This window comes from Salminus brasiliensis, chromosome 23, assembly GCF_030463535.1.
Source record: "Salminus brasiliensis chromosome 23, fSalBra1.hap2, whole genome shotgun sequence".
Classification (NCBI taxonomy): domain Eukaryota; kingdom Metazoa; phylum Chordata; class Actinopteri; order Characiformes; family Bryconidae; genus Salminus; species Salminus brasiliensis.
Genome location: NC_132900.1, coordinates 24,008,956 through 24,021,130, shown reverse-complemented (window position 1 = coordinate 24,021,130; position 12,175 = coordinate 24,008,956). Strand labels below are relative to the sequence as shown.

At 43.8% G+C, this 12,175-nt stretch overlaps 2 protein-coding genes across 2 annotated transcripts in view; both read right to left on the bottom strand.

Moving 5' to 3' along the window:
• Positions 1-246: 246 nt before the first annotated feature.
• On the bottom strand, positions 247-6,496 carry coq3 (coenzyme Q3 methyltransferase). Its single transcript, XM_072668906.1, has 6 exons — positions 6,321-6,496; positions 5,504-5,656; positions 5,296-5,395; positions 4,943-5,194; positions 2,224-2,383; positions 247-1,893 (listed from the first exon to the last, which is right to left on the bottom strand). Exons 1-6 carry the CDS (start codon positions 6,401-6,403, stop codon positions 1,709-1,711), a joined length of 933 nt encoding a protein of 310 aa, XP_072525007.1. The 5' UTR covers positions 6,404-6,496; the 3' UTR covers positions 247-1,708.
• A 2,973-nt stretch (positions 6,497-9,469) lies between these two features.
• pnisr (PNN-interacting serine/arginine-rich protein) overlaps positions 9,470-12,175 on the bottom strand; it is an 8,912-nt gene continuing 6,206 nt past the window's right edge. The window contains exons 10-12 of the mRNA XM_072668805.1: positions 11,672-11,857; positions 10,189-11,206; positions 9,470-9,873 (exon numbers count right to left, since the gene is read on the bottom strand). Of these exons, the coding sequence (XP_072524906.1) occupies positions 9,843-9,873; positions 10,189-11,206; positions 11,672-11,857 (1,235 nt within the window). The 3' untranslated portion in view covers positions 9,470-9,842. The remainder of the gene's footprint in view (positions 9,874-10,188; positions 11,207-11,671; positions 11,858-12,175) is intronic.

The following is a 12,175-nucleotide window of genomic DNA, read 5'->3' as shown; positions in this document are numbered from 1 at the left end:
CAATTCATTTATTACGCTGTTAATCTGCATCAGCAGAGGCATTACAATAAACCCAAATAAACAAACGGACTGTGTGTACCTGTTAAATTCTATACACATAAACATCGTCTGTGTCAGTGAGTGTCTACCTGTAAAACTCGATATACCATTAGAATAAACCTAAATAAAAAGTCAGCGTCAGTGAGTGTATACAGTGGGGTAAATAAGTATTTATCTCCTTCTTAGAAAGATGAGAGAGGTCTGTAATTTTCATCATAGGTACACTTTATTGTGTTATGGTGGAAAAAAAGCATTTGGTCAATAACAAAAGCTCTCAACACTTTGTAACATAACCTTTGTTGGCAATGACAGAGGTCAGACGTTTCCTGTAAGTCTTCACCAGGTTTGCACACACTGTAGCTGGTATTTTGGCCCATTCTTCCATGCAGATCTCCTCTAGTGCAGTGATGTTTTGAGGCTGTCGCTGGGCAACACAGACTTTCAACCCCTCCACAAATTTTCTATGGGGTTGATGTCTGGAGACTGGCTAGGCCACTACAGGACCTTGAAATGCTTTTTACTGAATCACTCCTTTGTTGCCCGAGCGGTGTGTTTGGGATAATTGTCATGCTGCAAGACCCAGCCACGTTCCATCTTCAATGCTCTCACTGATGGAAGGAGGTTTTGGCCAAAAATCTCACGATACATGGCCCCGTTCATTCTTCCCTTAGCACAGATCAGTCATCCTGTCGCCTTTGCAGAAAAACAGCCCCAAAGCATGATGTTTCCACCCCATGCTTTACAGTAGGTATGGTGTTCTTGGGATGCAACTCAGCATTCTTCTTCCCCCAAACACGACAAGTTGAGTTTTTACCAAAAAGTTCTATTTTGGTTTCATCTGACCACATGATATTCTCTCAATCCTCATCTGGATCATCAAATCAGGAATAGAATATTTTTTGCAATTGTTCTCAAAATACAGGCAGATTATCATACAGGAGATGAAACACAATCCAATTGAACTTTAACATGGTCCTGCTGACCAACAGAAAGCTGTGTGTGTAATAAGTCATGTGGCAGACACTAAAACTGCAACAAACATTATTGTTAATTTATGACTATATACAACTCCTTATTCCTATCAGTAATTAACCAGTGGGCCATGAAGCAATGTAAACACTCAAGCAGACACAACATGAGACTTTGTGGCCTCTGTGAAGTGTGTGTATGTCAGTCAGTAAAGCAGCAAATGGTGTTCTGTCATATAAAAGCAAAACATGAATTGCTCCTGGGTTTCCCCGTACCCCAAACAGTTACAGCCAGCCTGTGAAGTTTGCTTCTTTAGTTTTGCTTGTAAAATAACTGACTTGAAACTTAATGTGTGCAGAATGCTGATGTGTTCAGCTCTTTTCTGTACTTCAGCTCATGTTTACAGATACAGTGAGTCAGAAACCACATAAGCAAGTCTACTAGAGACCATTTAAAAATCGCCCACGTCCTACATTTGCTTCATTTTTATTGTCTTTCAGAAGTTCAGACGTCTGGGTCCATTTATCACCATGGTGAACAATTCTGACAAGTAGATTTGGGGAAAAATAAGTAAAAATTCCCCTTTCAATCAGACATCACTTAAACTTCCTCAGTTCCTAACCAATTCCATCACTTGCATTGAAACTGAGGATGTGCAAGTTTATCTGTGTGAATTCTAAGCCAGCATTAGCACGCGGGATCAGTGTTGGCCAGGAGCGTGCACAGTTTCGTCTACAATCTCGGCCTGAACTCTGTCCGGTTGTTGCTCCTCCCTCTGTTTGAGTGCATGAAGAGCATAGTTGATGGCCGTGCTCTGCTGCCAGCTCCACCTTTTCGACACAGGGTTATAGAGCATCCCTCTGATACACTCCACACTGAAACCAGCTGTGAGAGTGAGAGAGAGAGTGAGCACTTGCAGCCACATCACTTGTAGTGTATTATAGTCCATCAGAATGAGTGTGCGGAGCATTTAAACATTACAGAGCATTACAAAGTGCCCCTTGTGCTTCCAGTAATGTATTACAATCTGTATGAATATCGAGAACTCTGTCTGTAAGTCAAAGTTAATTGGACATTTTTCTAGTAATCAACACTGATGATGACATTAGTTTTGATGTTAAATTAGCGTAGAGAATGAGAGACAGAGAGAAAGAAAGATAGAGAGAGGATGAGAGAGAGAGGAATGAAGGATAAAGTGTCCAGGGTTGGACTCACTGGACTCAAGTCGTGTCTCAAGTTCCACAGGGCTGATGAACTTCTCCCAGTCATGAGTCCCTCTGGGTACAATTCGCAGAACCTGCTCAGCCACAATGATGCCCAGAATGTATGACATCTGTGTCCGGTTGATGGTGGTGATAAAGAGAGAGCCGCCAGGCTGCAGAGGAGATAAAACAAGAAACACACACAACACACACTAAAATGACAATCTGTTACTACGCACCAATTGCAGTGTTGTTGTTTGATGCATGGTGAAATTTGATTGAAATAATAATAGGTTAAACATCATCCATCTTGTGTTTCTGCTGTTTGCTCTACTAGCAAGCTATAATGACTGAACTGCATATTTAAATTACATGGTTGCGAATCTGCGATACAAACAGAAACATATCACCAATATAACCTCTAAACTAGCCTTTTGTTTATATTGTGCAGCTCTATTGTTTAAAATTGGTCATTAAACCTCATTAGTTAAAAAAGCAGGAGATGAAGTTGGTCATTGGACAGAAAAACAGTTTGGCCCAGTCTTTAACTGGCTACAGCAGCATTACAGTGGATTACAGAGATTTATACTGATTTGCCTAACTTGGCTGACCAGCTGCTCACACACTGACCCACAAGATTAAACTCACACACACTTTACCACAGAAAACACGGGGGGGGGATCCCATTTTGGGATCTCCAACATTCCCAAAATGTCCTCACGGGATCTACAGGTAGTTCTTGCTACAATGGAAGTAAAAGTACAGCATCTACCACCAGAAAGGGACCACACGTTTAATTTTCATGGGAGATTCTTAAAAAATTTGCTGTCAACCAAAACATCAAAGCAAGAGTTTTCCAGAGAACACATATACCAAGACCAGGACATCTGGAACAATGTGCTTTGTGCAAATGAATCCAAAGTTGAATTATTTGGCCACAGTAACAGAAGATACGTTTGGCATAAACCAGACACAAAATCCCATATTAACTGTGAAGCAAGGAGGTGGAAATGTCATGGCTTGGGGCTGCTTTTTTCAGTAGGGCCTGGAGAGCTCTCAAACATAGAATCCATGTGGGAATCTTTTTTGCATCAGAGGCGCTTGAGAAAAATATGAGACCATCTGTCTAAAAACCTAAAGCCGGAACATCACACAGCTGAAAGAATTTTGCGTGGAGGAGTGGGAACAACCTTCTCCCAGCAGATGTTAGAGGCTGGTAGATCATTACAGGAAATGTCCAACTGAAGTTTTCATACCAGCTTTTTTCTCACAAGAAAGGTTTCTGTTAATTACATTCTCATAATATTGTTTAAATGAAGATCAAATGTCCAGATGTCCAAAAAATATTGAAAGACCAAGGTTTTCATGGACATGTGAGCCAAAATATTTCACATGACTACGCTCATGTACATTGTTTCTTCCAGTACCTGTGCTTTCTGGCTGATGTTTTGATCACTTTTGAATGTTGGTGGTGCTTTCACACTCGTGGTAGCATGAGACGGACTCTACAACCCACACAAGTGGCTCAGGTAGTGCAGCTCATCTGGGATGGCACATCAATGCAAGCTGTGGCAAGAAGGTTTGCTGTGTCAGCGTAGTGTCCAGAGGCTGGAGGCGCTACCAAGAGACCGGCCAGTACACCAGGAGACGTGGAGGAGGCTGTAGGAGGGCAACAACCCAATAGCAGGACCGCTACCTCCGCCTTTGTGCAAGGAGAAACAGGAGGAGCACTGCCAGAGCCCTGCAAAATGACCTCCAACAGGCCACAAATGTTCACAGCCCAACACCGTGCAGGATGCTTGGCATTTGCCAGAGAACACCAGGATTAGCAAATTCGCCACTGGTGCCCTGTGCTCTTCACAGATGAAAGCAGGTTCACACTGAGTACATGTGACAGAGTCTGGAGACGCCATGGAGAGCGATCTGCTGCCTGCAACATCCTTCAGCATGACCGGTTTGGCAGTGGATCAGTAATGGTGTGGGGTGGCATTTCTTTGGAGGGCCGCACAGGCCTCCATGTGCTCGCCAGAGGTAGCCTGACTGCCATTAGGTACCGAGATGAGATCCTCAGACCCCTTGTGAGACCATATGCTGGTGCGGTTGGCCCTGGGTTCCTCCTAATGCAGGACAATGCTAGACCTCATGTGGCTGGAGTGTGTCAGCAGTTGAAGATGCAAGATGAAGGCATTTAAGCTATGGACTGGCCGCCCGTTCCCCAGACCTGAATCCGATTGAGCACATCTGGGACATCATGTCTCGCTCCATTCACCAACGTCACGTTGCACCACAGACTGTCCAGGAGTTGGCGGATGCTTTAGTCCAGGTCTGGGAGAAGATCCCTCAGGAGACCATCCGGCACCTCATCAGGCATTGTAGGGAGGTCATACAGGCACGTGGAGGCCACACACAATACTGAGCCTCCTTTTGACTTGTTTTAAGGACATTAAATCAAAGTTGGATCAGCCTGTAGTGTGTTTTTCCACTTTAATTTTGTGTGTGACTCCAAATCCAGGCATCCATTGGTTAATAAATTTGATTTCCATTGATGATTTTTGTGTGATTTTATTGTCAGCACATTCAACTTTGTACAGAACAAAGTATTCAATGAGAATATTTCATTCATTCAGATCTAAGATGTGTTATTTGAGTGTTCCCTTTATTTTTTTGAGCAGTGTATATATAAATAAAAGTCTCCAAATATCCCTACACACAGATATTATCAGGTGTGTTACCTTTAGTATTTGGTGGCAGCAGTGTATAAAGGTGTCCAGGTCAGCCAGGTGTTCCAACACTTCAGAGGCAACAACCGCGTGAAAGCCCTCTTTCTCCTGCTCCTCTTCCTCAGCCAGCTCCTCCAGGCTGCAGTCTCTGTACCGCACACGTCCATACAGTCCCGGATCATGTGACAAATGCAGCTCTGCTGTCCGCACACTGTCCTGTACTGGGTCGATCCCCAACACATCTGCACCCAGCCGTGCCAGTGGCTGCAGGGACATGCTCAATATGATAAACAAAAGCATGCTAGAACATGCAATATGTTCCTCTGTTTGTGATAAGACAGAATTCATTTTTAATCAAGTAATACCTCAGTCAGAAGCCCTCCGCCACAACCAATGTCCAGAACCCTGAGTCCAGACAGCGGGCTGCCCATCTGCAGGACACTGTGCACATTCAACAGGTTATCCCTGCAGAGGAGAAAAAAAGTCTATTTGACAACATCAGTTTGTTACATACAATAGTTAGGAAGACTACATGTATATAAGTATATGTATATTTGGACAGTCTGGACTGACCGTATGAAGGGCACTCTCAGCTCATTCATGGCGTGCAACGCCCCAAACTCGCCCTGCTCATCCCACCACCGGCTGGCCAGAGCCTGGAACTTCCTCACCTCAGCTGGGTCCACAGTGCTGTGGGAGACCAACCGGCCACTCTGGACAAGCAATCTACATGAGGAAGAATATTTAAAACTTTTTAATGATAGATGCACTGCTTGAGTGCAGAAGCATTTACATGTCACATGTAGTACACTTTTTGATTGAAAAAAAAAAGTCTTTTACATTACTTTTGCAGTGCTCAAACGTGTGCAGAAGCTGGTATAATCTATTTGGTGCGCTACTATTCGGTGTAGCCCATCTGACCTGTGTAGAGTACTGTTTAGGTTATGACACACTACTGAGCTGTTATATGAACTATTTAGTGTACCATTTAAATATAGAAGCCTTGACAATTAGGAGCCTACACAAGCACTACCTTTGAATATGGTGGCTTTATGATTGATGTATTGCATAGCTGGAGCGCAGAAGCTTTTATGATCTATGCAGTACACGTTTTGAGTGTAGAAGTCCTCATTACATATATATAGTGCACTTTTTAAAGTGTAGAAACCTTTATACGTCCTATCTAGTGCACTGTTCCAGTGGAGAAGACAGTATGTGACCTAGGTAGTGCATTAGCTACGTAGGGAGCACAGAGCTATTTGAAACTTGCTGATTTAGTACCTTTAAGAAGAACAAACATATACCTGAAACTGTTCAAAAATCTGGTTTAACCGACCAATATAAGCAATTGCATTTAATAAAGTGGCTATATGTAAATTGTGGCTCTCACCGCGGCTGCAGTTGTCTAGACCGATGAAACCCGAACCTGGTGAATAGTCTGCAGGCAAGCTGTCCAAATCTCATCGAAATCATAATTGCATGTTATTTTAATTATTATTAAATCTGGATTTCATTGAATTATGTCTTTCATTCCAATGTGACCGCTTACGGTCCCGCATTGTTTTGTGTCGTGTGGAAACTCCACAAGACTCAAAACGTTCCGTCCAAACAAGCGCACGTTATTATTAACTAAAATACATTTGGCTGTTTTTAAACGGAGTGCTTAAATCATTACATTTAAAGTTTTATACATTTACAAAATATACAAAAACAATATGCAAATACACTACTCTACTCCCCCCCTTATTTCATCAACATTGCTCCAAAAATAAAAGGAACATTTAAACAGCAACACTGCAACACAATCAGCAACACTGCTTTTGTGAAATTGGAAAAGACAACAGGTAGAAATGAGAAGGAATTAGCAAGACAATCACTATAAAGGACTGGTTCAGCAGGTGGTGACCACAGACCATTTATCTGTTCTTGTCCTTTCTGGCTGATGTTTTGGTCACTTTTGCCTTTTGTCAATGCTTTCACCCTTAGAGGTAACATGAGTCGGTGTCTACAACCCACAGAAGTTGCTCAGGTAGTGCAGCTCATTCAGGATGGTACATCAGTGTGAGCTGTGGGGAAAAGGTTAGCTGTGTCTGTCAGCACAGTGTACAGAGCATGGAGCAGATATCAGGAGACCGGCCAGTACAGCAGGAGAGGTGGCGGAGGCCGTAGAAGTGCAACAACCCAGCAGAAGGACTGCTACCTCCTCCTTTGTGCAAGGGTGAACAGGAACAACAGTGCCAGAGTCCTGCAGAATGGCCTCCAGCAGGCAACTAATATCCATGTTTCTGCTCAAACTGTCAGAAACCGACTCTATGAGGGCCCGACGTCCACATATGGGGCATGTGCTTACAGCCCAACATAGTGCAGGGCGAATGGCAGAGTCGCCATTGGCGCCCTGTGCCCTTCACAGATGAGAGCAGGTTCACACTGAGCACATGTGACAGACGTGGCAGAATCTGGAGATGCTGTGGAAAACCTTCTGCTGCCTGCAACATCCTCCAGCATGACTGGTTTGGCAGTGATTCAGTAATGGTGTGGGAAGGCATTTCTTTGAAGGGTCGCACAGCCCTCTCTGTGCTAACCAGAGGTACCCTGACTGCCATTGGTTACTGGAATGAGATCCTCAGACCCACTGTGTGACCATTTGCTGGTGCAGTGGGCCCTAGGTTCCTGATGCATGACAATGCTAGGCCTCATGTGGTTAAAGTGTGTCAGCAGTTCCTGCATGATGAAGACATTGATGCAATGGACTTGCCTGCCCGTTCCCCAGACCTGAATTCAATCAAGCACATCTGGGACATGATGTCTTGTTCCATCCACCGACACCACATTACACCACTGACTGTACAGTAGTGGACTGATGCTTTAATCCAGGCCTGGGAGGAGATCCCTCAGGAGAACATCCACTGCCTCATCAGAAGCATACCCAGGTGTTGTAAGGAAGTCATACAGGCATGTGGAGGCCACACACACGCACACACACACTACTGAGCCTCACTTTAACTTGACTTGAGGAATTTCCACTGAAGTTGGATCAGCCCGTAATCTGATTTCTCACTTTAATTTTGAGTAATTTCAAATCCAGACCTCCATGGGATAAGAAGTTTGATTTACATTGATTTCGAAGATCTAGGATGTTATTTTAGTGTTCCCTTTTTTGAGCAGTGTGTGTCTCATGTGTCCCTCCATCAGCCAGCTTGCAATTTTCACTGCTCTCTTCATGATTTAATGTTTTTACAATTTACATATTGTACATACGAGTCCACAATAGAATATTGTTCATTTTTGTTCATAATGTCACATGAAGTGACATTTTCTTCCTCTGTTTTTTGTTTGTTTCTTTTACTTTTGTTAAAAATGGTTTAGACAGAAATCCGATCCCATCTTATTAGAATATTTCATTTTACGTTTCAGTAAATTACCATTCAAACAGTATAAATACAGTGTACCCCTAGGTCTAGTTTAGCACAATGCTGGAAGGGGGAAATGTGGTAAGAAAAGGTGCACATGCAGCAGGGAAGATCGATTGCTTAGAAGAGTTGATTCAAGAACTTGGACTGAGGCTGGTGTCAGTCCATAAAGAGCCACCACACACAGACATCCCCGGAAAGGGCCTCCAACTGCAACATTTCTAGTATCAAGCCAATCCTGAAGCAAGGATTTCTGAAGTTCTTACCTAGGCCAAGAAGAAAAAGAAAGCTCAGTGCAACTTAATTTGTCTATTGGCTTTATAGGCCCATTTCTTCACCTACCCACAGTGCTAAAACCACTACCAAATCGTTTGCTGACCATGATATTATGGTGCTTGATTGATGAGCCAACTCTCTGGACCTGAACCTCAGAGAATCTGTGGGGTATTGTCAAGAGGAAGATGGCATTGTATTGCATATCCTTTTCTGTTTAATCTTCTGAAATATTGTAATAATTTGATATACTGTTTTTCAGATTTTCATTAACTATACACTATTAAGACTTTACATGTTATGAATGCAAAACCTTTTTAATGAAATAATGAACAAATATTTTCATGACATGCAAAGTTTAACAAATTAAATCTGATTCTGAAACATTTTGGGTGTCAGTTCCATTTAGGTTGTAGGAAGTGAGCAGCTATTTGAATCCTAAACATACCTTACCTTATTCCTGTGCCTTATGTTTTGCATGACTTCTGGACAGAAGTTCCAGAGCATAGACAGAAACCATGTTTAATGCCAGCACTAGACGACAGGGTCGGAGCATCTTCAAAACAGCAGTTATTGTGGGCTGTTTTAAGTATGCAGTGTTCTGCACCTACCAAAATTGCTCAAAGAAAGGACAACCAGCGATATGGCCATAGGTGCCCGACACTCATTAATGCGATTCATAGAGATCCAACATTGAATTAAAGCACATAGTGCTACTATCATGGTGCAAATGGAGTCCATGCCAGGAGTCAGTTGTTTTGGTGGCACAAAAAGGACCAATACAATATTAGGCAGGTGACAAGAATATCCAGGCTTGTGTGATTTTGAAACCATAAAAAAAAAAATTAACTCAGTCTGGAGAGAAAGAATCATTCGTTTTATTTGGACAATTTACATTAAATGTGAATTCTGTCCCCCGCTGTGGGAGGGCTTTAAAACGTTAAACAGCTTCAAGATTCTAGTGACTACCTAATGCTGAGTCTTGCATAATACAAGGCAACAAAAACCTAGAATTCAAAACATCCCATATTGCAGACATGGCTTAAAAAATATCACATATTTACAGTGTGCAGATTTGGGAAGAGGGGAAGCTTTGGATGGGGAAGAGGGGGAGCATTGAATGGAGAGGGGTGGGGCGAGCAGAGAGTTCACCTACAACGTTGCCTCCATAACGAGACAAGCCCGTTAAACTCATGGAATTTTAAAATAAGAGTCAGGAACGCCGTCCCTCAGCGCCTGCGGCGGCTGGGAGAGTTTGACCTGCAAACAAAAACACCAGCACCCTGTTAGTGCAATCTCTCACACGGATGCGTGCGCACACACACACCCACACCCACATCCACACAGAAGTGTAATCACCGCATCAACAGTGTACACTGAATACAAAAAGCAAAAAAAATAAAATAAATAAATATAATAAATAAAAATAAAAAGACAACTCAATACAATGTCAAGGATAGCATTCTGAGGAGAAACAACGGTTAAGGGAATATAAATGACTAATTATTATAAATTACAGAGACAAACATGGTTTAACACGTATAAATAAGAAAAAGTATAAAAAATGAATACTACCTTGATCGCGACTTAGACTTGTGTTTGCGGCTTGCCTTCTTACCAGACTTGTGAGATTTTTCCGTTGACCTTGATCGACTACGCTTAGTTTTTTTAGATTTCTTTCCCTTGCTATGTTCAGGGGAAGGGGACCTGCTGGAGTCGGAGTCTGAGCGTTTTCGGCTACTTTTGGCCGAGGATTTTTTATTGGACCTGGCACCACTGTCCTGCCGTGACAGTTTTTCATCTGCACGTTCGCTCTCTCGTCTTTTTTTAGACCTGCTCTCTTCCTCCCTGACGGTGCTGCTTTCTCTCTCTCTCTCCTTCTCCCTTCCCTTCTGTTTTTCCTTCTTCTTGTCTACTTCCTTTTCTTTTTTCTTCTTACTCTCCTTCTCTCTACTCTGGCTCCTCTCCTTCCTCCTCTCCCTTTCCCTGCTGGTTGTCCTTTGTCTCCTGCGGCTGCGGCTCCGGCTGCGTCTGCGCCGCCTGTCCCTGCTGGAGCTACGGCTCGCCGCCTTAGCCTTTTCCCTAGACCTGCTCTTGCGCCCCCTGCTGGACCGCCGCTGACGGGAGTGGCTGCGACTTCGACTGCGCTTCCGGTGCCGGCCGGAGCTTCTCTCTCTGCTGCTTCTCCTCCTCTCCCGGTTACCACGCTCCGAATGGTTGCGTCTGTGGTTGCTGCGGGAAGTTGACCGGCTGCGCCTTCTTTTCCTCTGCGGGGAGGAGGATGAGCGTGACGAAGAGCGTGAGGATGAAGACGAGGAGGTTGAAGATGACTGGCTGGAGGAGGTAGAGGAGCTGGAGCGTGATGACCGACTGTGGTGTTCGTTCGGGGAGCCATTAGCACTTTCACTGCCACGGCCCACGCGCTCCTTTCCTGGCCCTGACCTCTTGACCTCGCTGACCTCAACCTCACTACGTGACCTGCGGCGCTCTGTCAAAGACTCAGCCTCCCTATCCCTCACTTCTGGTTTGTGTTTGGGCTCTGACTGTTCGACCTCGTAAGTCTCTCTTTCCCTGCTTCCTCCACTCGCTGCTTCTGCAACACACACACACACACGCACACTATGACACTCACCCAGAAACTGAGAACACAACTAATATTTCTATACTATCAAATGCTCTGTTCTAAAGAACCATACCAAGGCAGAGTCGTTCATAGTGGTGGTCAATGGAACCAGATGTCTGAACTAAATAAGAAAAAGTAAATCTAAATCTATATGTGCTGCTATTTTACCATCATTAACATTCCATATAAAACCTGGTGGGTTTGGATATTAGATAAAATAGCTATATTTGTGTTGTCATGGCGACGCCTGGTTCCATTCACCACCACTGTAAGACGTCAGAGTATGCAATGTTTACTACAATTTCATAATTTCATAATGTTCAAAACCACAACCTAGTCTATTAGATTAGATTACTGAACACCTCCACATGGTTTGAAACCCATGGTAACTGGTGAGGAATAAGCTAGTGTGTAAAAGTGAGTGTGTGTGTGCACCTGTGTTAGCATGTGCCTCCAGAGTCTGTCTTTCCTGCTGCTGCAATTCACGCTCTTTACGGCGGAAGGCATCCTGTTTCTGGCGAATGCGGTGCCGGAGCTCCTCCTCGTCTGTGTCAGATGACTCTGAGCCCCTGGCGCTGCGCTCGTCTTCCTCACTGTCAGAACCGTACGCACCCAGGCCTCCTGCGGCAACAAAGCCCATGCTTACAGCAAGGATAAACACACACACACCCTGAAAATACATCTCTCTCACTACTGTCACACACTTTCTCTCTCTCTCTCTATCTCTGTCTGATGTCACCTTCTGGGTAATTAGGCATGCTGTAACAACCTTTACAATCTCATTCAATACAAGTCATTACCGTGCTGGGGACCCTGTATTCTACAAGTCGATGTTTTCCCTCATCCAGAACACCCGATTCAGCTCATTAAATAATTAACATCATGTGCTGGCTCAGGTGTGTCAAGACTGACATCTTAAAGGCAAAGGGTAACAAGCAA